This window comes from Staurois parvus, unplaced genomic scaffold (genome assembly GCF_062004578.1).
Source record: "Staurois parvus isolate SC_StPar_1 unplaced genomic scaffold, SC_StPar_1.0 ptg001572l, whole genome shotgun sequence".
Taxonomy (NCBI): Eukaryota; Metazoa; Chordata; class Amphibia; order Anura; family Ranidae; genus Staurois; species Staurois parvus.
This window is the reverse complement of record NW_028319368.1, coordinates 158,077-185,795: the sequence shown is the minus strand read 5'-3', so window position 1 is coordinate 185,795 and position 27,719 is coordinate 158,077. Positions and strand designations below refer to the sequence as shown.

At 50.5% G+C, this 27,719-nt stretch overlaps 1 protein-coding gene across 1 annotated transcript in view; it reads right to left on the bottom strand.

The window, feature by feature from the left end:
• The window catches only part of LOC149435240 (uncharacterized), a 95,202-nt gene that overhangs the window by 36,410 nt on the left and 31,073 nt on the right, over positions 1-27,719 (bottom strand). The window contains 3 exon segments of the mRNA XM_089662872.1: positions 4,161-4,342; positions 10,328-10,579; positions 15,077-15,418. Coding sequence (XP_089518998.1) covers positions 4,161-4,342; positions 10,328-10,579; positions 15,077-15,418 — 776 coding nt within the window.

The window sequence follows — 27,719 nt, the reverse complement described above, 5'->3', positions numbered from 1 at the left end:
GCTCCATGTTTTTGGTTAAAAAAATCCCAATAAGTGAATATTGATTGCTTTGTGTGAAAGTTATAACATCTACAAACTATGGGAGAGATCATGGAATTTACACAGCTTTTACTTTCTGACTGCTCATCACATTTCTTGAGGTGCTAAAATACCAGGACAGTACAAACACCCCCAAATACCGGGACAGTACAAACACCCCCAAATACCAGGATAGTACATACACCCCCAAATACCAGGATAGTACATACACCCCCAAATACCAGGACAGTACAACCCCCCCAAATACCAGGACAGTACAACCCCCCCAAATACCGGGACAGTACAACCCCCCCAAATACCGGGACAGTACAAACACCCCCAAATACCGGGACAGTACAAACACCTCCAAATACCAGGACAGTACAAACACCCCCAAATACCAGGGCAGTACAAACACCCTCAAATACCAGGACAGTACAAACACCCCCAAATACCAGAACATTACAAACACCCCCAAATACCGGGACGGTACAAACACCCCCAAATACCGGGACATTACAAACACCCCCAAATACCGGGCCAGTACAAACACCCCCAAATACCGGGACATTGCAAACACCCCCAAATACCGGGACAGTGCAAACACCCCCAAATACCAGGACAGTGCAAACACCCCCAAATACCAGGAGAGTACAAACACCTCCAAATACCAGGACAGTGCAAACACCCCCAAATACCAGGACAGTGCAAACACCCCCACATACCAGGACAGTACAAACACCCCCAAGTACCAGGACAGTACAAACACCCCCACATACCAGGACAGTACAAACACCCCCACATACCAGGACAGTACAAACACCCCCAAATACCGGGACAGTACAAACACCCCCACATACCGGGACAGTACAAACACCCCCACATACCGGGACAGTACAAACACCCCCAAATACCAGGACAGTACAAACACCCCCACATACCAGAACAGTACAAACACCCCCAAATACCAGGACAGTGAAAACACCCCCAAATACCAGAACAGTGCAAACCCCCCCCTAATACCGGGACAGTACAAACACCCCCAAATACCGGGACAGTGCAACCACCCCCAAATACCGGGACAGTACAAACACCCCCACATACCGGGACGGTACAAACACCCCCACATACCGGGATGGTACAAACACCCCCAAATACCAGGACGGTACAAACACCCCCAAATACCAGGACAGTACAAACACCCCCAAATGATCCTTTTTCAGAAAGTAGACATTCTAAGCTATCTTCTGCTAGGCAAATTGAGTCCATGGAAGATTTTTCTTTTCTCCACAAGTTTTTGGAAAATGACAAAAACTATTTTTTTTTCTTTACACAAAGTTGTCATTTAAAATATATATTTCTCGCACAAGCCATGGGTATATGTGGAATTACACCCCAAAATACATTCTTCTACTTCTACCGAGTATGGGGGTACCACATGTGTGAGACTTTTTGGGAGTCTAGCCACATACAGGAGTCTGAAATCCAATGACCACTTTGAAAGCCTGAAGGTGCGTAACTTCCTCATTTCACTTCCCCACTACCTATCACAGTTTCAGAGGCCCTGAAATGCCAGGATAGCCCCAAACCCCCCAAATGACCCCTTTCTGGAAAGTAGACACCCAAGGAATTTAAAAAGAGGCATGGTGAATATTTTGCAGATCTCATTTTTTCTCACAAGGTTTTGAAATATAAAAAAAGAAAAGATATGTTTTTGTTTTTTTTCTTCATTTTCCTAAAATTTGTGGCAACAAACGAGATCTGCAAAATACTTACCATGCTTCTTATCAAATTCCTGGTGTCTACTTTCCAAAAAGGGGTAATTTCGGGGGCTTTGGTACTATCCTGGCATTTCAGGGCCGTTTCTTGTCATCCCCTGTACTGTGTCCGCAGTCTCTGATCATCCCCTGTACTGTGTCCGCAGTCTCTGGTTATCTCCTGTACTGTGTCCGCAGTCTCTGGTCATCTCCTGTACTGTGTCCGCAGTCTCTGGTTATCTCCTGTACTGTGTCCGCAGTCTCTGGTCATCTCCTGTACTGTGTCCGCAGTCTCTGGTCATCCCCTGTACTGTGTCCGCAGTCTCTGGTCATCTCCTGTACTGTGTTCGCAGTCTCTGGTCATCTCCTGTACTGTGTCCGCAGTCTCTGGTCATCCCCTGTACTGTGTCTGCAGTCTCTGGTCATCTCCTGTACTGTGTCCGCAGTCTCTGGTCATCTCCTGTACTGTGTCTGCAGTCTCTGGTCATCTCCAGTGCTATGTCCGCAGTCTCTGATCATCTCCTGTACTGTGTCCGCAGTCTCTGGTCATCTCCTGTACTCTGTGCGCAGTCTCTGATCATCCCCTGTACTATGTCTGCAGTCTCTGGTCATCTCCTGTACTGTATCCGCAGTCTCCAGTCATCCCCTGTACTGTGTCCGCAGTCTCCGGTCATCTCCTGTACTGTGTCCGCAGTCTCTGGTCATCTCCTGTACTGTGTCCGCAGTCTCTGGTCATCTCCTGTACTGTGTCCGCAGTCTCTGGTCATCCCCTGTACTGTGTCCGCAGTCTCTGGTCATCTCCTGTACTATGTCCGCAGTCTCTGGTCATCTCCTGTACTGTGTCCGCAGTCTCTGGTCATCTCCTGTACTATGTCCGCATCCTCCGGTCATCTCCTGTACTGTGTCTGCAGTCTCTGGTCATCTCCTGTACTGTGTCTGCAGTCTCTGGTCATCTCCTGTACTATGTCTGCAGTCTCTGGTCATCCCCTGTACTGTGTCCGCAGTCTCTGGTCATCCCCTGTACTATGTCCGCATCCTCCGGTCATCTCCTGTACTGTGTCTGCAGTCTCTGGTCATCCCCTGTACTGTGTCCGCAGTCTCTGGTCATCCCCTGTACTATGTCCGCATCCTCCGGTCATCTCCTGTACTATGTCCGCATCCTCCGGTCATCTCCTGTACTGTGTCTGCAGTCTCTGGTCATCTCCTGTATTATGTCTGCAGTCTCTGGTCATCTCCTGTACTGTGTCCGCAGTCTCTGGTCATCTCCTGTACTGTGTCCGCAGTCTCTGGTCATCTCCTGTATTATGTCTGCAGTCTCTGGTCATCTCCTGTACTGTGTCTGCAGTCTCTGGTCATCTCCTGTACTGTGTCTGCAGTCTCTGGTCATCTCCTGTACTGTGTCCGCAGTCTCTGGTCATCTCCTGTACTATGTCTGCAGTCTCTGGTCATCTCCTGTACTGTGTCCGCAGTCTCTGGTCATCTCCTGTACTGTGTCTGCAGTCTCTGGTCATCCCCTGTACTGTGTCCGCAGTCTCTGGTCATCTCCTGTACTGTGTCCGCAGTCTCTGGTCATCTCCTGTACTATGTCCGCAGTCTCTGGTCATCTCCTGTACTGTGTCCGCAGTCTCTGGTCATCTCCTGTATTATGTCTGCAGTCTCTGGTCATCTCCTGTACTATGTCTGCAGTCTCTGGTCATCTCCTGTACTATGTCTGCAGTCTCTGGTCATCTGTACTATGTCTGCAGTCCATTGGTTCAGAATATTTTTTTTTTTGTTTTCCTTCTCTAAAACCTAGGTGCATCTTATGGAGTGAAAAAACACGATATATGTGATTGATTAATGTCTTTTGATACAATTGTAGTCTGTATTGCGGATTGCCTTTCTCTTCCCCTGAGGAAGCCCAGGTTGGGCGAAACATGTTGGGAAGTATCATCTGTCCACAGCAGGAAACAGTCAAGTGTGTTGTGATTGTCAAGTCCATTGTAACTATTTGTGTTCAATATCATTTTATTGATATAAATAAATTGCAAAATTTTTTTTTTTTTTTTTTTTTTTATTATTTTGACTTCATTGAACAAGCTGAAGTTAGAAGCTGATTGGCTCCCATGCACAGCTGCACCAGATTTTGCACTCTCCAGTTTTGGTAAATCTCCCCCATGGTGTCAATGGCTGATAACGTCACGGTTATTACAAACACTTCATCTACAATTTCACAAAATGTAACACTTAAAGACAATTCAACTAATTACAGGTCATCAATTATTGGAGGTCAATACAGGAGGTCAGCAGGAGACACAAATATGACTGTGTACTACAATGTGCTCCTTCCATACATTCTGTGGTTGTGTTTGTGGCCTCATACGACCTCCAGGATGAATCTGGTTATATGTCCCAGTGAGTTGGTTCCATTTCCATCTCCGTCTGATCCCTTCTCCTCGTCCTCCTCTCACTCCGATTCTTCTCATTCTTCCTCTTCCTCAGGTCATTGACTATAAAGATGAGGAGCCCAGTGTAGAGGACAAAGACCGCACCGTGTGACAGGAGGGGACCCCAACCTGACCGAATTTCTGGTAAATGAGATAAATATGGGGATACCATGAAGAAGCATACAGAGATCCAATATAAAATATCAGACAGTCAGATCATTCAGCAGGAAATGTGTCAGGAAAGTGAAACTAAGTACAAGGTGGAGATCGGTCACATCATTCCGTAGGACAGAAGAAGGTCAGATTATCATCACACAATCCTAAAATATTAAAAACTGTTCTAACCTCAGTATTTGAGAGGCAATTTTCCATTTTTTTCCCCCCCAAATGTCAGCTTTGCTGTAATACATCGAACAGAAGAGCCACTTAACATGTTATTTAACCCCTCGCCTCCCGGGCACTAATACCCCCTTCCTGTCCAGGCCAATTTTCAGCTTTGAGCACTGTTAAATTTTGAATGACAATTGCGCGGTCATGCGACATTGTACAAATATAAAATTTTTATCATTTTTTTCACACAAATAGAGCATTCTTTTGGTGGTATTTACTCCCCACTGGAGGTTTTATTTTTTGCGCTATAAACAAAACAAAAAAAAAAATAAAAAAAAAAATCTATTATAAAATTTTGCAAACAGGTAATTTTTCTCCTTTACTGATGTGTGTTGATGAGGTGGCAAGGATAGGTAACACTGATGGGCACTGATGAGGTGGCAAGGATAGGTAACACTGATGGGCACTGATGAGGTGGAACTGATCGGAGGCACTTATGAGCTGGCACTGGTGGTGCTGCACTGATAGGCGGCAGTGCTGGGCAGCACTGCTGGGCAGCACTGATGGGCACAGGTGGGTGGCACTGCTGAGTGGAACAGGTAAGTGACACAGGTGGGTGGCACTGATGGGCACAGGTGGGTGGCACTGCAGGGCACAGGTGGGTGGCACTGCTGATTGGCACAGGTGGGTGGAACTGATGGGCACAGGTGGGTGGCACTGCAGGGCACAGGTGGGTGGCACTGTTGAGTGGCAAAGGTGGGTAGAACTGATGGACACAGGTGGGTGGCACTGATGGAGGTGGGTGGCACTACTGTGTGGAACAGGTGAGTGACACAGGTGGGTGGCACTGCTGAGTGGCAAAGGTGGGTGGCACTGATGGGCACAGGTGGGTGGCACTGATGGCTACAAGAGGTCAGCACTGCTGGGCACAGATGGGTGGCACTGATGGAGGTGGGTGGCACTACTGTGTGGAACAGGTGAGTGACACAGGTGGGTGGCACTGCTGAGTGGCACAGGTGGGTGGCACTGATGGGCACAGGTGGGTGGCACTGATGGAGGTGGGTGGCACTACTGTGTGGAACAGGTGAGTGGCACAGGTGGGTGGCACTGATGGTTACAAGAGGTCAGCACTGCTGGGCACAGATGGGTGGCACAGGTGGGCGGCACTGCTGGGCACTGATCATTAGTGCTGATCCCTTCACTGACAATCGCCGGTTCTCAGCAGTCTTTCCTCATGCAGTGACAGTGTGCGGAGAGTGCAGCCGATAAACGGCAACTGTATTTACCGGTGATCACGGTGTCATTGGACACAGCTGATCACATGGTAAAAAGCTGCCGTGATTGGCCGTTTACCATACCACATGATCAGCTGTGTCCGCAGGACACATCGATCACCGGCTGGGTCAGGTGCGCTCTACTGAGGGCACGCAGGGGGGTGTTTCCTGGAATTACGTCCATGACGTCCTTCGGCTATAGCATGGTTGGGAACCAGTTAAAGGAATTGTCTATTTTTTTAAATGTAGAACATCAAGCTTTATTAAAACAGCTGGTCACCTTGGAACAGTATTTTTTTTAAAAATGTTTTTCACATTGGTACATGTTCCCTGGCAGTGCCCTTTGCCTTACCATCCCTTGTCTTTTAGCCTTTAAAAAGGAGAGAATGAATTTTCAGGAATTACCTCCCACTGATCTCAATGAGGTTCACATTGGCGTTTTTTGGACGTGTTCGCTGGACTGGCCCGCAAATGGACTCAAAGCAGATTCACCCATCACTAGTAAGGACATCATACTGTCAGCATGGGGAAGGACGGGGAACTAGGGAGAGTGTGGGGAAGGACGGGGAACTAAGGGAGAGTGTGGGGAAGGACGGGGAACTAGGGGAGAGTGTGGGGAAGGACGGGGAACTAAGGGAGAGTGTGAGGAAGGACGGGGAACTAGGGGAGAGTGTGGGGAAGGACGGGGAACTAGGGGAGAGTGTGGGGAAGGACGGGGAACTAGGGGAGAGTGTGGGGAAGGACGGGGAACTAGGGGAGAGTGTGAGGAAGGACGGGGAACTAGGGGAGAGTGTGGGGAAGGACGGGGAACTAGGGGAGAGTGTGGGGAAGGACGGGGAACTATGGAAGAGTGTGGGGAAGGACGGGGAACTAAGGGAGAGTGTGGGGAAGGACGGGGAACTAAGGGAGAGTGTGGGGAAGGACGGGGAACTAGGGGAGAGCGTGGGGAAGGACGGGGAACTAGGGGAGAGCGTGGGGAAGGACGGGGAACTAGGGGAGAGCGTGGGGAAGGACGGGGAACTAGGGGAGAGCGTGGGGAAGGACGGGGAACTAGGGAGAGTGTGGGGAAGGACGGGGAACTAGGGGAGAGTGTGGGGAAGGACGGGGAACTAAGGGAGAGTGTGGGGAAGGACGGGGAACTAAGGGAGAGTGTGGGGAAGGACGGGGAACTAGGGGAGAGTGTGGGGAAGGACGGGGAACTAAGGGAGAGTGTGGGGAAGGACGGGGAACTAAGGGAGAGTGTGGGGAAGGACGGGGAACTAAGGGAGAGTGTGGGGAAGGACGGGGAACTAGGGGAGAGTGTGGGGAAGGAGAAGGAACTAGGGAAGAGTGTGGGGAAGGACGGGGAACTAAGGGAGAGTGTGGGGAAGGACGGGGAACTAGGGGAGAGTGTGGGGAAGGACGGGGAACTAGGGAGAGTGTGGGGAAGGACGGGGAACTAGGGGAGAGTGTGGGGAAGGACGGGGAACTAGGGGAGAGTGTGGGGAAGGACGGGGAACTAGGGGAGAGTGTGGGGAAGGACGGGGAACTAAGGGAGAGTGTGGGGAAGGACGGGGAACTAGGGGAGAGTGTGGGGAAGGACGGGGAACTAGGGGAGAGTGTGGGGAAGGACGGGGAACTAGGGAAGAGTGTGGGGAAGGACGGGGAACTAAGGGAGAGTGTGGGGAAGGACGGGGAACTAGGGGAGAGTGTGGGGAAGGACGGGGAACTAGGAAAGAGTGTGGGGAAGGACGGGGAACTGAGGGAGAGTGTGGGGAAGGACGGGGAACTGAGGGAGAGTGTGGGGAAGGACGGGGAACTGAGGGAGAGTGTGGGGAAGGACGGGGAACTAGGGGAGAGTGTGGGGAAGGACGGGGAACTATGGAAGAGTGTGGGGAAGGACGGGGAACTAAGGGAGAGTGTGGGGAAGGACGGGGAACTAGGGGAGAGTGTGGGGAAGGACGGGGAACTAGGGGAGAGTGTGGGGAAGGAAGGGGAACTAGGGGAGAGTGTGGGGAAGGACGGGGAACTAGGGGAGAGTGTGGGGAAGGACGGGGAACTAAGGGAGAGTGTGGGGAAGGACGGGGAACTAGGGGAGAGTGTGGGGAAGGACGGGGAACTAGGGGAGAGTGTGGGGAAGGACGGGGAACTATGGAAGAGTGTGGGGAAGGACGGGGAACTAAGGGAGAGTGTGGGGAAGGATGGGGAACTAAGGGAGAGTGTGGGGAAGGACGGGGAACTAGAGGAGAGTGTGGGGAAGGACGGGGAACTAAGGGAGAGTGTGGGGAAGGACGGGGAACTAAGGGAGAGTGTGGGGAAGGACGGGGAACTATGGAAGAGTGTGGGGAAGGACGGGGAACTAAGGGAGAGTGTGGGGAAGGACGGGGAACTAGGGGAGAGTGTGAGGAAGGACGGGGAACTAGAGGAGAGTGTGGGGAAGGACGGGGAACTAAGGGAGATTGTGGGGAAGGACGGGGAACTAAGGGAGAGTGTGGGGAAGGACGGGGAACTAGGGGAGAGTGTGGGGAAGTTCAGTTCGGACACTTTCCCCCCCTTTCCAGTCCGGACACTTTCCCCCCTTCCAGTCCGGACACTTTCCCCCCTTCCAGTCCGAACACTTCCCGCCTTCCAGTCCGGACACTTTCACCCCCTTCCAGTTCGGACACTTTCCCCCCTTCCAGTCCGGACACTTTCACCCCTTCCAGTTCGGACACTTTCCCCCCTTCCAGTCCGGACACTTTCACCCCCTTCCAGTCCGGACGCTTTCACCCCCTTCCAGTCCGGACACTTTCACCCCCTTCCAGTCCGGATACTTTCCCCTCCTTCCAGTCCGGACACTTCTCACCCCCCCCCCCTTCCCCCCCAGGCCAATTTTCAGCTTTCAGCGCTGTCACACTCTGAATGACAATTGCGCGGTCATGCAACACTGTACCCATATGAATTTTTTTGCATTTTTTTGAGACAGATAAAAATTTATTTTGGTGGTATTTATTCACCGCTGGGATTTAAATTTTTGTTCTGCTATATAAATGAAAAAGTCCAAAAATTTTAAAAATAGTGTTTTTCTTTAAAATTTTTTGCAAATAATACATCTTGGTCAAAATGTATTCAGCTATCTTTTTAGTAAAAAAAAATAACCCAAATTAGTTTATAATCGAAAATTATAATTTTTAAAACTTTTTTTACATTTTAATTTTTTTATATTATTATTTATTTATTTATTTTTTACATACTGTCTCCCTAGCAGTAGGGTCACCATAGTGACACTATACTACTTGTGGGGGTGATAAAGATTTATTTATTTTTTTTACACTGACTGTCTTTACACCCATAAAGGCTGTAAAACCAATAATTTCTTCTCTCTGGCTGCAATCTTGTGAGAGCTGTGATTGGTCTCAGCTTGTCACATGGTACAAGGCTGTCGTGAATAGCCCTGTACCATGTGATCTCTGTGATCATTCACAGATTTTATACGTAGTAAGCAATGATGTCAGAAGCGATATCTTGCTTACTACTATTCATGTGATCACTGATTGGCCAATCAGTGATCACCTGATCAGGACCTTACACAGAGGTCCCGTACACAGAGGACCTCACACAGTGGGCACCAGATCGCTGTGCCGCGTGCTCCCAGGGAGTTTATGAATGGCAACCCGCTCCTGCACTGCTCCTGTCCGGCAGCTTATGTAAATGGCCAGACAGGAAGTGGTTAAGGGGGGGGGCAGTTGGTGGTCGGCAAAAATGCAGCTCAATCGCTCATTTTTGCTGTTCCCAACCTCAAGTCTAAAGGGAGCCTTAGTGCTGTTAGTGACGCTATTATTAGAAGTCTTTTGAGGTTTTTGTACAAACATCAGCCAGAGGTTTGGGTGGCCAAGCTGGACAAATCTGGCCACCTTGCCTTCCTCTGAACAGCGAATAGACCGGGTTTGAGCGGCACTAATGTTTGATCTGAACCTGAAGCTGTCCCCTAATCAGTACCAAAATCTGGAGATCATTGGTTCCGGGGCCATTTGTACAGCAAAGATCACATTATAAGTGATCTTGAGATTCTGGTAATGATGGGGAACGTCAAGTCACAGAAGAAGAAGCTGTAAGTCCATACAGGAATGGTCTACACGGGGACGGGAAAGACTTGAATTCCTTTTCTGACCTCTGACAATAAAAGCCTTCAAGGGAATGTTTTATATCGTTTTATTTGTTTTATAAATTCTGTTTAGATTTTATATTCTCCTATACGGTCCATTGGTGGAGCTCTGCGCTTTATCTGCTTTGCTCCTCCCTCGTCTTACCCTTCCAGAACAGTGACTCCACCCCCTCCCACTTTTTTGTTGAAAGGATAAATCCACCTTTTGGAATAATAAATGAAACCATTTTGCAAAAATCATTTTCAAATTTAACAATACGCCACAGGGAGAACTCTGCGATCCTGTAAAAAAGGGTAACGGTTTGTGGGGGTTGGGCTGTGCTTATTGACCATGCTTCATGAAAAGCATCCAAAAGGTGGAGATATTGGGCCCATCCCCAGTCCTTGATCTTCTCTCACCTGGACACGTGACCCTGGCTGTGCACTCCTCTGAGCGGCTGACCATATTCTCTGCAGAGCAGGCGATGTTCCAGGGCCCCGGTGACCCCACAATGGCTGTAATGTTGTTGGCAGAAGCGGAGTAATTCCCCTGGGATCCTCCAATCACATACAGACTGATATTCGGCTTAGTCCCCGCCTCCACCCTGCAGGAGATCTCAGCGCTGCCATCCCGGAGACAGGAGATATGGAGGACCGGAACCGATACTGGAGCTGAGAGAGACAATCATTTCCATTGATAAAGTCCAATATATAGACAGCATGCTCCTCCCCCATCCTTACCTATAGACAGGTGTGCAGACATCTTCCTGGAGACTGGAGGCAGTCATGTTTCCATGTGGGGATTGCCGCTCAACCCAACGAGCTCAAGCTGTCCACAAGTGGGCCTCAGCCTGTGGGTCACTCATAAGCCACCCCCTGACATGTTTCTGTCTACTATTAGCCAGGATGAAACACATTAGGGGGGTGACTTAGCAGAGACTCACAGGCTGAGGCCACTGGATAGCATGAGCTGGTTGGGTTGAGCGGTGATCCCCAGGTAGACACATCCATTTTCTTCAGTCATGTGATCGCCCATACACAGTGTTATACAATCTCAACTGGACGAAGGCCTCTAGGAACATTGTATATTGTACATGGCCACTGCTGTGTGAGAGATATTCTGTACACTGTAATACAAAGTGGATAATACAAAAGGTTTGAGAAGTTTCCTCTATAAGAGACCTCGACCCGGTTGTTCTTGGTGGATTCCTCTGAGATGAAGAGTCTCCGGAGCTGTAAATGCACCGTGCTGAGAATTCCCCAACATCTGTTTAGGGGAGGGATGAAGATTTCCCCGCTCAGGTGAAGGATGAGATCTTCACACACCTGTGTTTTCAGCTGGAGATCTGTCATTGTCAACCATCCATCAGCAGAATCGGCTGCATAGCGGGGCTGATTCATGAGAGCCAGAGAGAGGAAAATGAGCAGAAAGGGGAGGGGCTGTCCATAGCGACCAAACAGAATTCTCTGTTTCTTTTCCTGATTGGTTGCTGGTAGCAGAAACTTTACTCTCCAATAATTCAGCTGCATCCCAACAAGCTGAATTCCAACTTACAGTGAGATGCGGTTCTGTCCAGGTCAAAGGGGCAGCCTGGGGGTTGGAGCCCCAACTGGGGTCCCTGAAATCACCTCCAAGGTCTCCACATCGCTGCATTCTCATTGTGAATTTGTGTTGTTAATGGGTTTTTTGGTGATATTTATAGCTTAGATAAGTGAATTGTTAGATTTTAAGAACATGTTTATTTAGGAGCTAGGCTTCACCTATTGATATGCTAATGAACCAGTTGGACTGGTTTGTGAGCTAAGTGAGGCAACAGGAAATGAGGTAGCAGGAAGTAAGGGGTGGAGAAAAACCTTTGAACAAGCCATGTGGTCAGGAACAAAGGAGTAACAGTAGTTTGGAGACTTCGGAAACAGTTGCCTTGCTGGACTCTGAGAAGCAAAGAGCTGTGAGAAGATTCCATCACCAGGAAACCCAAGTTAAGTTTCTGATTAGTATATTTATGCCTATCATATACATTGTACATGTCTGTTTGCTAGGAAGATAGTCAGCGGGCATAGTATGTAGGCATATTTATTTAGATTTTGCATGCCATGAATTGTTTTTCCTGCAGTTGTATGTGCAGCCTGTTTACCATAACAAATACACGGCTAAAAAACATTACAGGAAGACTTTGAAAACCCATTAGATCTCAATGGGGAGGAATCTCCTGCTGGATCTCTATACTGACATGGACGGGGGATGGGTGAGGAATGTAAGGACGCCCCATCGTTTGATGGAAATGAAAATGATCGACCTACAGAGGACTGAATTCAAAGACACCCCGAATATCAAAGTGAAGAAATGATGCAGCAGGCGAGTCCATTTTGCTGAAATGTCATTGCAGCAACTCAGAATGGCCCTCAGTAGTTTGTATGGCCCCCACGTGCTTGTATGCATGCCTGACAACGTCGGGGGAGGGTCCTAATGAGACCACTGATAGTGTCCTAGGGGATTTCCTCCCAGATCTGGACCAGGACATCACTGAGCTCCTGGACAGTCTGAGGTGCAACCTGGCGACCATGGATGGACCAAAACATGACATCCCAGAGGTGTTCTATTGGATTTAGGTCAGGAGAGTGTGAGGGCCATTCAATGGTATCAATTCCTTCATCCTCCAGGAACTGCCTGCATACTCTCCCCACATGAGGCCAGGCATTGTCGTGCACCAGGAGGAACCCAGGACCCACTGTACCAGCGAAGGGTCTGACAATGGGTCCAAGGATTTCATCCCGATACCTAGTGGCAGTCAGCGTGCCATTGTCTATCCTGTAGAGGTCTGTGCGTCCCACCATGGATATGCCTCCCCAGACCATCACTGACCCACCACCAAGACGGTCATGCTGAACCATGTTACAGGCAGCAGAACATTCTTCATGGCTTCTCCAGACCCTTTCACGTCTGTCACATGTGCTCAGGGGGAACCTGCTCCCATCTGTGAAAAGCACAGGGCGCCAGTGGCGGACCTGACAATTCTGGTGTTCAATGGCAAATGCCAATCAAGCTCTATGGTGCCGGGCAGTGAGCACAGGGCCCACTAGAGGATGTCGGGCCCTCAGGCCACCCTCATGAAGTCTGTTTCTGGTTGGTTGGTCATAGACATTCACATCAGTGGCCTGCTGGAGGTCATTTTGTAGGGCTCTGGCAGTACTCATCCTGTTCCTCCTTGCACAAAGGAGCAGATACTAATTCTGCTGATTTAAGGACCTTCTACTGCCCTGTTCAGCTCTCTTAGAGGAACTGCCTGTCTCCTGGAATCTCCTCCATGCTCTTGAGACTGTGCTGGGAGACACAGCAAACCTTCTGGCAATGGCACGTATTGATATGCCATCCTGGAGGAGTTGGTCTGCCTGTGCAACCTCGGTAGGGTCTAGGTATGGCTTCATGCTACCAGTAGTGACATGGACCCGAGCCAAATGCAAAACTAGTGACAAACAGTCAGAAAAGATGAGTAGGGAAAAAAATGGCAGTGTCCTCCACCTGTAAAACCATTTCTGTTTTGGGGGTTGTCTCAGTGTTGCCCATCTAGTTCACCTTCTGTTAATTTCATTAACACCAAAGCAGCTGAACTGATGAACAACCCCCTATGCTACTTAACCAGCCAGATCTATATCCCAGGAGTGTGATGGACTTGATGCCAGACTCAGATTACAAAGTCTTCCTTTCATTTTTTTGAGAAGCGTATTAAGAAACTACAGAGTTTTAATTGATTCCTTGGCTTATGCCACAAAGAACCTTTAATAGATACCAAGCAAAACAGTTTTGGGGATCTGTCACACGGCCATCAATGGTCAGATCTAACACATGGGGAACAAAGAACCAGCCAACACAAATGCTCCTGTGCTTGAGGATGGACTCGATGCTACAACCACATTAAGAATGTCCCGGAACATGCGCACCTTGCTGCCCTCAATAGACCGGGAGAATCCAAATATACTGAATGAGGAAAGAACACACAGAGGGCGCACAGGCCTAGTGCATTACCATAAAAAATGTTTAATAAAAAATAAAGTAGGTGTTCTACTCACAAATGACAATATAGTCAAGGCACATCATAAAAGAACAGCTGGGTCAGCACCGCGCTGAGTAACAGTCCGCAATGGGGAATGTAGACATCCAATAGGCTGACGCGTTTCGAGGACTTGCCTCTTCCTCAGAGCGGGGAGGACATTGTACATACGTGTCTCCCGGATCTTCTACTATATCATGTATGGATATAAAGACACGGAGCGTGGAGGACATTGTACATACGTGTCTCCTGGATCTTCTCCTATATCATGTATGGATATAAAGACACTGAGCGGGGAGGACATTGTACATACGTGTCTCCCGGATCTTCTACTATATCATGTATGGATATAAAGACACGGAGCGTGGAGGACATTGTACATACGTGTCTCCCGGATCTTCTACTATATCATGTATGGATATAAAGACACGGAGCGTGGAGGACATTGTACATACGTGTCTCCCGGATCTTCTGCTATATCATGTATGGATATAAAGACACGGAGCGTGGAGGACATTGTACATACGTCTCTCCCGGATCTTCTGCTATATCATGTATGGATATAAAGACACTGAGCGGGGAGGACATTGTACATACGTGTCTCCCGGATCTTCTACTATATCATGTATGGATATTAAGACACGGAGCGTGGAGGACACTGTACACACGTGTCTCCCGGATCTTCTACTATATCATGTATGGATATAAGGACACGGAGCGGGGAGGACATTGTACATACGTGTCTCCCGGATCTTCTACTATATCATGTATGGATATAAAGACACGGAGCGTGGAGGACATTGTACATACGTGTCTCCCGGATCTTCTACTATATCATGTATGGATATAAAGACACGGAGCGTGGAGGACATTGTACATACGTGTCTCCCGGATCTTCTGCTATATAATGTATGGATATAAAGACACGGAGCGGGGAGGACATTGTACATACGTGTCTCCCAGATCTTCTGCTATATCATGTATGGATATAAAGACACGGAGCGAGGAGGACATTGTACATACGTGTCTCCCGGATCTTTACTATATCATGTATGGATATAAAGACACGGAGTGGGGAGGACACTGCCAGGACTGGAGGTAGGGATTGGATGGGACTTACCTTCTACATGGACGGTGAAATCATCTCTTCGTATATTGCCTCCTGTAGAGTTGTATATATCCACAATGTATATTCCGTCATTGCGCAGAGTCACATGGTCTATGATCAGACTTCCGTTCTCTGACATCCTTGTATTGGGGAAATGTCTGTACTCGGACAGCTCACAATCCCATTGTTCAGCTAGTTCTATTTCCAGGGGTCCGGGGGATTCCTGATAGTACCAATAAAACCAATCACATTTCCCTTTGTCTGTATGGTTGAGGGTGAGATGGTGTCTGATGGGGAGGAGAAGGTCAGATCCCGGCCGGGTGAATATTTCCTCCTGAACACCCGGGACATTTCCTGCAGACAGAATACAGATCCCAGTCAGGTCAGCTATATCGATCGGTGAACAACAGCGCCTCCAGTATAAAAATAATTTATTAAAAATAATAATTATTCTTGTAATTCTTTGCCCTTGCAGAAACTCTTTGCTAAACACAATAAGATCGTGTGTGAGTACGGACGGCAGACAATAAAAATAAGTCGCTTTATAAACAACATAAATAGCAGTCAGATTGGGATATGAACCGACACATTTCACAGTGATATTACCTCCTACCACCTATGTACTATATATTCCATCAAACAATTGGTTCCCCCTTGTAGATCCCATAACTGGTTTTATGAAATTTGGCAAATAATAATCTGTGTTTGACCTCTCGGCCCACGAGCCTGCTGAAGCTGAAGTCCCGAGAGGAATCCATCTAAATTATGCCAATATGGCAAATTAAAATGACCAATTCCTGGAGTGTCAGGGGATCCAACCAGAAAATGAAAGGAATTATCAAGACACGTGAAGCAAAGTATATTTCCCTCCAAAAGTGCATGTAGACTTTAAAATGGCCACTGACCAAACACTTAAAGATGACTGCTGATCAATGGGTGGAGTTTGTATTATCATCTCTTTATAACGTTCCTCCATCCCTCTGCCTGGACAGAGAAGAGCCCACAGGAGGAGGACATGGAGGAGACACATTGCTGCAGTCGGGGTATCTATGATATGTACTCTGATAATAATACCGTATTATCACCTCTTTATAATGTTCTTACATCCCTCTGCCTGGACAGAGAAGAGCCCACAGGAGGAGGACACGGAGGGGCACATTGCTGCAGTCAGGGTATCTATGATATGTACTCTGATAATAATACTGTTTTATCACCTCTTTATAATGTTCTTACATCCCTCTGCCTGGACAGAAAAGAGCCCACAGGAGGAGGACACGGAGGGGACACATTGCTGCAGTCGGGGTATCTATGATATGTACTCTGTCTGATAATATTACTGTATTATCACCTCTTTATAATGTTCTTACATACCTCTGCCTGGACAGAGAAGAGCCCACAGGATAATGAAATGTTACATTTTTATTTGGCCGCGTTATTTAAAGGAGAAGTTCACCTTTTGACCAAAAATAACAAATGCGCATTTTTTTGGGCATTTAATATTTTTGATTGCAGGAGCCTGGAAAGCATGGCACCAGCGATCAGCAGATTGTGGGCGCCATGCAGGTCCCCTGCAGCCTGTCAGTATATCTGCTTGCCGTACGGGATGTATAGGGCGTACGGGGTGCACAGACAAGCAGATATACTGGAGTGCAGAGCTAGCACTCCAAGTTTTACGTTTGTTATGGGTGTTTAGCCTGCCTAATGTGCTAACTGCTTAACTTTTTTGTTTTTTTATGTCATTATCATTTTCTCTTATGATCTTAAGTGCAAGTAGTTGATTTGAAGCAGTCATGCCGACAGGAAGACTCAATGAACTACCACAGAGAACCACGGCTCATCAGAACTACAGGCTGACAGCCGCTAAGATTGTCACCTCTTTATAATGTTCTTACATCCCTCTGCCTGGACAGAGAAGAGCCCACAGGAGGAGGACACGGAGGGGACACATTGCTGCAGTCGGGGTATCTATGATATGTACTCTGATAATACTGTATTATCACCTCTTTATAATGATCTTACATACCTCTGCCTGGACAGAGAAGAGCCCACAGGAGGAGGACACGGAGGGGACACATTGCTGCAGTCGGGGTATCTATGATATGTACTCTGTCTGATAATAATACTGTATTATCACCTCTTTATAATGTTCTTACATACCTCTGCCTGGACAGAGAAGAGCCCACAGGAGGAGGACACGGAAGGGACACATTGCTGCAGTCGAGGTATCTATGATATGTACTCTGATAACAATACTGTATTATCACCTCTTTATAAAGTTCTTACATACCTCTGCCTGGACAGAGAAGAGCCCACAGGAGGAGGACATGGAGGGGGCACATTGCTGCAGTCGGGGTATCTATGATATGCACTCTGTCTGGTAATAATACTGTATTATCACCTCTTTATAATGTTCTTACATACCTCTCCCTGGACAGAGAAGAGCCCACAGGAGGAGGACACGGAGGGGGCACATTGCTGTGGTCAGGGTATCTATGATATGTACTCTGTCTGATAATAATACTGTATTATCACCTCTTTATAATGTTCCTCCATCCCTCTACCTGGACAGAGAAGAGGCCACAGGAGGAGGACATGGAGGGGGAACATTGCTGTGGTCAGGGTATCTATGATATGCACTCTGTCTGGTAATAATACTGTATTATCACCTCTTTATAATGTTCTTACATACCTCTACCTGGACAGAGAAGAGCCCACAAGAGGAGGACATGGAGGGGGCACATTGCTGCGGTCAGGGTATCTATGATATGTACTCTGATAACAATACTGTATTATCACCTCTTTATAAAGTTCTTACATACCTCTGACTGGACAGAGAAGAGCCCACAGGAGGAGGACATGGAGGGGACACATTGCTGCAGTCAGGTGTGCGGTCTGTGTGAGATGAATGAAAGTTATAAAGAACTCAAAGAGGAAGAAGATTTTACACAAGACGTGTGTTTCCTCTGCATTTTATGGAGAAAGGCTATGTGAAATCTGGTGTGTAGCCCATCCATAACCAATATTTCACATCTAGTAGATGCCGAAGAGTTAAATTCCAGAAAGTGTTGTATATGGCGGGGACTTTATTGGTGAGATCTCTGTGCTGAGTTCCTGGGTCCTCACAGCTCTGAACATCTCAAGGATATCTTCTGTCCTACTAACATGCTGCTGTCCTGGTCGATGTAGGATTCCAATATTTCGCAGCATCATGGGAAGGGATGAGGTTTGGATTAGCAGCTTCTGGAGGTTCGCAGAGAATCCTGTAGGTTCAAGGTTTGTGGTTCTGGTGATACTATGTGGAAGTTTACTTGACTGAATTTTAAAGCTCCCATAATGCCCTTCCTGTCTTTTAAACTCTAGTCAGGGTAAGAATGGCCATTAATTAGGATGTATGTGCCAGCCCCCCTCACTATAAAATAGTGAGCTCCCAGCAGCCATTTGTCAGTGTGTTTTGGAGCCGTGGAGGGAGAGCAGAAAGTATGTATGGGGAGAATTAGTCGCATTACTTTGTTATATTGTGGATATTGTGTATTGCAGTGTGGTGGGCTACATACAGTGCTCAGCATAACTCCACCCCTTTTGAAACATAGGATTTTAATCAATATCTCAATGAATGCAAGAACAATTTACAAAATTTTGACAAAACTGAGTTTTATCGAACGTTTGTTTGGCTCGTGACATGATAGTAAGTTTAATAATAGAACTTAGATTACAAAATCTTTATTTTTACTCAAATTAGTTGATGCAAAAAATGAATCCACCCCAAAACAAAAACTCCTCCATTTTGTATGAGGTATGGAATGAACAAGTTGGCGACATATTGCAACGTCGATTTTTTTCCATTCTTCAAGAACGACCTCTTTTAGATCCTGGATGCTGGATGGAGGGTGATGCTCAACTTGTCTCTTCAGAATTCCCCCCATAGGTGTTGGATTGGGTTCAGATCAGGAGACATACTTGGCCACTGAATCACTTTCACCCGGTTCTTCTTCAGAAACGCAACAGTGGCCTTAGATGTGTGTTTTGGATCGTTGTCATGTTGGAAAAGTGCACGCGAACCAAGGGCACAGAGTGATGGGAGCATCTTCTCTTTCAATATAGAGCAGTACATCTGTGAATTCATGACACCATCAATGAAATGCAGCTCCCTGACACCAGCAGCCCCACAGAAGGACATTGCCACCACCATGTTTCACAGTAGGCACCGTGCATTTTTCTTTGTACTCCTCACCGTTGCGACGCCATACAGATTTGAAGCCATCAGTCCCAAAAACATTTCTATTGGTCTCATCACTCCAGAGTACAAAGTCCCAGTAGTCGTCTTATTTTTGAGCATGGGCCTTGGCAAATTCTAGGCAGAATTTTTTGTGCGTAGGCATTAGGAGAGGCTTCCTTCGTGGATGACACCCATGCATGCCATTCCTCTGCAGTGTACGCCGTATTGTGTCACGGGAAACAATCGCCCCAGTTTGGCTTTCTACTTATTAAGCTAACTGCAGTGAACTTGCATGACGATTTTCTTCAGCTCTTCTGATCAGAAGATGCTCCTGTCGAGGTGTTAATTTCAATGGACAGCCTGGATGTCTCTGTGAGATGGATGCAGTTCCATCTTTGTTAGATTTTTGTATCACTTTTCACATATGACCGACCAATTTTTCTGTGCGCTGGTATGACGGAAGTACGAAAAAAATCTATCAAGTGCTATCACGCATGAGCGGAAACAGAAGATGACCCGGATGTTGATGTCCAAGGAATATTCGTAAACACGAACGAAAAATCCAAATGTTAAAAGTAGATCGGCCTAATGAGATAATGAGAGCAGAATTCTGTATATTATATTTTATGTATCATTATTTATGTATATAGGTCATGCAACAAACTATATTATACTCATTGCTGGTAATTGTTGTGTATATCGCTCGTTCTGGCCAGAAGGGCGTGGCTACAAGGTCACACGCCCACCGCATCACTTCCACTTGTAAGGAAGACGTCAACACTACGTATTGCCAGACGAACAATTTTTTTAGATTGGTTAATGTGGGCCACAATTACGACCAACAAACGAATGCCTCTCAGTCGTCGGATGACCGATCGGTCGATTTTTACTAATCGTGTATTCCCACCTTAAGTGTCAAAATGAAACAGAGTTCTTCAAAAAAGTGATGTGCCACGGACAGGGAGACAAGAGACAGAAATCCTCCACCATCACCATTCACAGCCTCTTACCGGAACGAATGAACACAGATCACGAGGTCAAAAACAGCAAATGAGGAATAGCAATGGATGTAATGGAACCTCTATCTTCTCCCCCAAAAAGGGCGATTCTCCCAGTATAGGCTCCATGTCAAAATTCCAGTACAATGCCTCAGATACAGCAGGCCGGTGTCCACCTCACCTCTTCCAATGAACTCACCGACTCCTCTGCTTGGCAAGGAGAAAGTGTGTGTGTGCACCTGGCTATAGAAAATACCTTGTGCCTGGCTGCAGGATGAAGATAGGGGAGACCCAGGCAAAAATACTGCGGGGGTAGCGCTACACTAAATATTTATGTTAACCACTTCTAGTCCGGACACTTTCCCCCCCTTCCAGTCCGGACACTTTCCCCCCCTTCCAGTCCGGACACTTTCCCCCCCTTCCAGTCCGAACACTTTCACCCCCTTCTAGTCCGACACTTTCACCCCTTCCAGTCCGGACACTTTCACCCCCTTCCAGTCCGGACACTTTCACCCCCTTATAGTCTGGACACTTCCCCCCCTTCCAGTCCGGACGCTTTCCCCCCCTTCCAGTCCGGACGCTTTCCCCCCTTCCAGTCCGGACGCTTTCCCCCCCTTCCAGTCTGAACATTTTCCCCCCCTTCCAGTCTGAACATTTTCCCCCCCTTCCAGTCCGGACACTTTCACCCCCTTCCAGTCCGGACACTTTCCCCCCCTTCCAGTCCGGACACTTTCCCCCCCTTCCAGTCCGGACGCTTTCCCCCCTTCCAGTCCGGACGCTTTCCCCCCCTTCCAGTCCGAACACTTTCCCCCCCTTCCAGTCCGGACACTTTCCCCCCCTTCCAGTCTGGAAACTTTCCCCCCTTCCAGTCTGGACACTTTCCCCCCCCTTCCAGTCCAGACACCCCCCCTCCCTTCCAGTCCGGACACTTTCCCCCCTTCCAGTCCGGACGCTTTCCCCCCCTTCCAGTCTGAACATTTTCCCCCCCTTCCAGTCTGAACATTTTCCCCCCCTTCCAGTCCGGACACTTTCCCCCCCTTCCAGTCCGGACGCTTTCCCCCCCTTCCAGTCCGGACGCTTTCCCCCCTTCCAGTCCGGACGCTTTCCCCCCCTTCCAGTCCGAACACTTTCCCCCCCTTCCAGTCCGGACACTTTCCCCCCCTTCCAGTCTGGAAACTTTCCCCCCTTCCAGTCTGGACACTTTCCCCCCCCTTCCAGTCCAGACACCCCCCCTCCCTTCCAGTCCGGACACTTTCCCCCCTTCCAGTCCGGACACTTCCCCCCCCCCTTCCAGTCCGGACACTTTCCCCCCCTTCCAGTCCGGACACTTCCCCCCCCCCCCTTCCAGTCCGGACACTTTCCCCCCCCTTCCAGTCCGGACACTTTCCCCCCCTTCCAGTCCGGACGCTTTCCCCCCCTTCCAGTCCGGACGCTTTCCCCCCCTTCCAGTCCGGACGCTTTCCCCCCTTCCAGTCCGAACACTTTCCCCCCCTTCCAGTCCGGACACTTTCACCCCCTTCTAGTCCGACACTTTCACCCCCTTCCAGTCCGGACACTTTCACCCCCTTCCAGTCCGGACACTTTCCCCCCTTCCAGTCCGGACACTTTCCCCCCTTCCAGTCCGGACACTTTCACCCCCTTCCAGTCCGGACACTTTCACCCCCTTCCAGTCTGGACACTTCCCCCCCTTCCAGTCCGGACGCTTTCCCCCCCTTCCAGTCCGGACGCTTTCCCCCCTTCCAGTCCGGACGCTTTCCCCCCCTTCCAGTCTGAACATTTTCCCCCCCTTCCAGTCCGGACACTTTCCCCCCCTTCCAGTCCGGACGCTTTCCCCCCCTTCCAGTCCGGACGCTTTCCCCCCCTTCCAGTCCGGACGCTTTCCCCCCTTCCAGTCCGGACGCTTTCCCCCCCTTCCAGTCCGAACACTTTCCCCCCCTTCCAGTCTGGAAACTTTCCCCCCTTCCAGTCTGGACACTTTCCCCCCCCTTCCAGTCCAGACACCCCCCCTCCCTTCCAGTCCGGACACTTTCCCCCCTTCCAGTCCGGACACTTCCCCCCCCCCTTCCAGTCCGGACACTTTCCCCCCCCTTCCAGTCCGGACACTTCCCCCCCCCCCCTTCCAGTCCGGACACTTTCCCCCCCTTCCAGTCCGGAAGCCCCTTCCAGGCCAATTTTAAGCTTTCAGCGCTATCACACTTTGAATGACAATTGCGCGGTCATGCAGCACTGTACACATATGAATCTTTTTGCATTTTTTTTGAGACAGATAAAGATTTATTTTGGTGGTATTTATTCACCGCTGGGATTTGTTTGCTATGTAAATGAAAACATCCAAAAATTTTGAAAAAAAGTGTTTTTCTTACAAAATTTTGCAAATGAATAATATTTCAGTCCAGTCCGGACGCTTTCCCCCCCTTCCAGTCCGGACGCTTTCCCCCCCTTCCAGTCCGAACACTTTCCCCCCTTCCAGTCCGGACACTTTCACCCCCTTCCAGTCCGGACACTTTCACCCCCTTCTAGTCCGACACTTTCACCCCCTTCCAGTCCGGACACTTTCACCCCTTCCAGTCTGGACACTTTCACCCCCTTCCAGTCCGGACACTTTCACCCCCTTCCAGTCTGGACACTTCCCCCCCTTCCAGTCCGGACGCTTTCCCCCCCTTCCAGTCCGGACGCTTTCCCCCCCTTCCAGTCTGAACATTTTCCCCCCCTTCCAGTCTGAACATTTTCCCCCCCTTCCAGTCCGGACACTTTCACCCCCTTCCAGTCCGGACACTTTCCCCCCCTTCCAGTCCGGACGCTTTCCCCCCCTTCCAGTCCGGACGCTTTCCCCCCCTTCCAGTCCGGACACTTCACCCCCTTCCAGTCCGGACACTTTCCCCCCCTTCCAGTCTGGAAACTTTCCCCCCTTCCAGTCTGGACACTTTCCCCCCTTCCAGTCTGGACACTTTCCCCCCCTTCCAGTCTGGAAACTTTCCCCCCTTCCAGTCTGGACACTTTCCCCCCCTTCCAGTCCAGACACCCCCCCTCCCTTCCAGTCCGGACACTTTCCCCCCTTCCAGTCCGGACACTTCCCCCCCCCCTTCCAGTCCGGACACTTTCCCCCCCCTTCCAGTCCGGACACTTCCCCCCCCCCCCTTCCAGTCCGGACACTTTCCCCCCCCTTCCAGTCCGGACACTTTCCCCCCCCTTCCAGTCCGGACGCTTTCCCCCCCTTCCAGTCCGGACGCTTTCCCCCCCTTCCAGTCCGGACGCTTTCCCCCCCTTCCAGTCCGAACACTTTCCCCCCCTTCCAGTCCGGACACTTTCACCCCCTTCCAGTCCGGACACTTTCACCCCCTTCCAGTCCGGACACTTTCACCCCCTTCTAGTCCGACACTTTCACCCCCTTCCAGTCCGGACACTTTCACCCCCTTCCAGTCCGGACACTTTCCCCCCTTCCAGTCCGGACACTTTCCCCCCTTCCAGTCCGGACACTTTCACCCCCTTCCAGTCCGGACACTTTCACCCCCTTCCAGTCCGGACACTTTCACCCCCTTCCAGTCTGGACACTTCCCCCCCTTCCAGTCCGGATGCTTTCCCCCCCTTCCAGTCCGGACGCTTTCCCCCCTTCCAGTCCGGACGCTTTCCCCCCCTTCCAGTCTGAACATTTTCCCCCCCTTCCAGTCCGGACGCTTTCCCCCCCTTCCAGTCCGGACGCTTTCCCCCCCTTCCAGTCCGAACACTTTCCCCCCCTTCCAGTCCGGACACTTTCACCCCCTTCCAGTCCGGACACTTTCACCCCCTTCTAGTCCGACACTTTCACCCCCTTCCAGTCCGGACACTTTCACCCCCTTCCAGTCCGGACACTTTCCCCCCTTCCAGTCCGGACACTTTCCCCCCTTCCAGTCCGGACACTTTCACCCCCTTCCAGTCCGGACACTTTCACCCCCTTCCAGTCTGGACACTTCCCCCCCTTCCAGTCCGGATGCTTTCCCCCCCTTCCAGTCCGGACGCTTTCCCCCCTTCCAGTCCAGACGCTTTCCCCCCCTTCCAGTCTGAACATTTTCCCCCCCTTCCAGTCCGGACACTTTCACCCCCTTCCAGTCCGGACGCTTTCCCCCCCTTCCAGTCCGGACGCTTTCCCCCCTTCCAGTCCGGACGCTTTCCCCCCCTTCCAGTCCGAACACTTTCCCCCCCTTCCAGTCCGGACACTTTCACCCCCTTCTAGTCCGACACTTTCACCCCCTTCCAGTCCGGACACTTTCACCCCCTTCCAGTCCGGACACTTTCCCCCCTTCCAGTCCGGACACTTTCCCCCCTTCCAGTCCGGACACTTTCACCCCCTTCCAGTCCGGACACTTTCACCCCCTTCCAGTCTGGACACTTCCCCCCCTTCCAGTCCGGACGCTTTCCCCCCCTTCCAGTCCGGACGCTTTCCCCCCTTCCAGTCCGGACGCTTTCCCCCCCTTCCAGTCTGAACATTTTCCCCCCCTTCCAGTCCGGACACTTTCCCCCCCTTCCAGTCCGGACGCTTTCCCCCCCTTCCAGTCCGGACGCTTTCCCCCCCTTCCAGTCCGGACGCTTTCCCCCCTTCCAGTCCGGACGCTTTCCCCCCCTTCCAGTCCGAACACTTTCCCCCCCTTCCAGTCTGGAAACTTTCCCCCCTTCCAGTCTGGACACTTTCCCCCCCCTTCCAGTCCAGACACCCCCCCTCCCTTCCAGTCCGGACACTTTCCCCCCTTCCAGTCCGGACACTTCCCCCCCCCCTTCCAGTCCGGACACTTTCCCCCCCCTTCCAGTCCGGACACTTCCCCCCCCCCCCCTTCCAGTCCGGACACTTTCCCCCCCTTCCAGTCCGGAAGCCCCTTCCAGGCCAATTTTAAGCTTTCAGCGCTATCACACTTTGAATGACAATTGCGCGGTCATGCAGCACTGTACACATATGAATCTTTTTGCATTTTTTTTGAGACAGATAAAGATTTATTTTGGTGGTATTTATTCACCGCTGGGATTTGTTTGCTATGTAAATGAAAACATCCAAAAATTTTGAAAAAAAGTGTTTTTCTTACAAAATTTTGCAAATGAATAATATTTCAGTCCAGTCCGGACGCTTTCCCCCCCTTCCAGTCCGGACGCTTTCCCCCCCTTCCAGTCCGAACACTTTCCCCCCCTTCCAGTCCGGACACTTTCACCCCCTTCCAGTCCGGACACTTTCACCCCCTTCTAGTCCGACACTTTCACCCCCTTCCAGTCCGGACACTTTCACCCCTTCCAGTCTGGACACTTTCACCCCCTTCCAGTCCGGACACTTTCACCCCCTTCCAGTCTGGACACTTCCCCCCCTTCCAGTCCGGACGCTTTCCCCCCCTTCCAGTCCGGACGCTTTCCCCCCCTTCCAGTCTGAACATTTTCCCCCCCTTCCAGTCTGAACATTTTCCCCCCCTTCCAGTCCGGACACTTTCACCCCCTTCCAGTCCGGACACTTTCCCCCCCTTCCAGTCCGGACGCTTTCCCCCCCTTCCAGTCCGGACGCTTTCCCCCCCTTCCAGTCCGGACACTTCACCCCCTTCCAGTCCGGACACTTTCCCCCCCTTCCAGTCTGGAAACTTTCCCCCCTTCCAGTCTGGACACTTTCCCCCCCTTCCAGTCTGGACACTTTCCCCCCCTTCCAGTCTGGAAACTTTCCCCCCTTCCAGTCTGGACACTTTCCCCCCCCTTCCAGTCCAGACACCCCCCCTCCCTTCCAGTCCGGACACTTTCCCCCCTTCCAGTCCGGACACTTCCCCCCCCCCTTCCAGTCCGGACACTTTCCCCCCCCTTCCAGTCCGGACACTTCCCCCCCCCCCCTTCCAGTCCGGACACTTTCCCCCCCCTTCCAGTCCGGACACTTTCCCCCCCCTTCCAGTCCGGACGCTTTCCCCCCCTTCCAGTCCGGACGCTTTCCCCCCCTTCCAGTCCGGACGCTTTCCCCCCCTTCCAGTCCGAACACTTTCCCCCCCTTCCAGTCCGGACACTTTCACCCCCTTCCAGTCCGGACACTTTCACCCCCTTCCAGTCCGGACACTTTCACCCCCTTCTAGTCCGACACTTTCACCCCCTTCCAGTCCGGACACTTTCACCCCCTTCCAGTCCGGACACTTTCCCCCCTTCCAGTCCGGACACTTTCCCCCCTTCCAGTCCGGACACTTTCACCCCCTTCCAGTCCGGACACTTTCACCCCCTTCCAGTCCGGACACTTTCACCCCCTTCCAGTCTGGACACTTCCCCCCCTTCCAGTCCGGATGCTTTCCCCCCCTTCCAGTCCGGACGCTTTCCCCCCTTCCAGTCCGGACGCTTTCCCCCCCTTCCAGTCTGAACATTTTCCCCCCCTTCCAGTCCGGACGCTTTCCCCCCCTTCCAGTCCGGACGCTTTCCCCCCCTTCCAGTCCGAACACTTTCCCCCCCTTCCAGTCCGGACACTTTCACCCCCTTCCAGTCCGGACACTTTCACCCCCTTCTAGTCCGACACTTTCACCCCCTTCCAGTCCGGACACTTTCACCCCCTTCCAGTCCGGACACTTTCCCCCCTTCCAGTCCGGACACTTTCCCCCCTTCCAGTCCGGACACTTTCACCCCCTTCCAGTCCGGACACTTTCACCCCCTTCCAGTCTGGACACTTCCCCCCCTTCCAGTCCGGATGCTTTCCCCCCCTTCCAGTCCGGACGCTTTCCCCCCTTCCAGTCCGGACGCTTTCCCCCCCTTCCAGTCTGAACATTTTCCCCCCCTTCCAGTCCGGACACTTTCACCCCCTTCCAGTCCGGACGCTTTCCCCCCCTTCCAGTCCGGACGCTTTCCCCCCTTCCAGTCCGGACGCTTTCCCCCCCTTCCAGTCCGAACACTTTCCCCCCCTTCCAGTCCGGACACTTTCCCGCCCTTCCAGTCTGGAAACTTTCCCCCCTTCCAGTCTGGACACTTTCCCCCCTCTTCCAGTCCAGACACCCCCCCTCCCTTCCAGTCCGGACACTTTCCCCCCTTCCAGTCCGGACACTTCCCCCCCCCCCTTCCAGTCCGGACACTTTCCCCCCCCTTCCAGTCCGGACACTTTCCCCCCTTCCAGTCCGGACACTTCCCCCCCCCCCTTCCAGTCCGGACACTTCCCCCCCCCCCTTCCAGTCCGGACACTTCCCCCCTTCCAGTCCGGAAGCCCCTTCCAGGCCAATTTTAAGCTTTCAGCGCTATCACACTTTGAATGACAATTGCGCGGTCATGCAGCACTGTACACATATGAATCTTTTTGCATTTTTTTTGAGACAGATAAAGATTTATTTTGGTGGTATTTATTCACCGCTGGGATTTGTTTGCTATGTAAATGAAAACATCCAAAAATTTTGAAAAAAAGTGTTTTTCTTACAAAATTTTGCAAATGAATAATATTTCATCATAAATACTGTCCAAAATTAACTTTTCAGTAAAAAAAAAA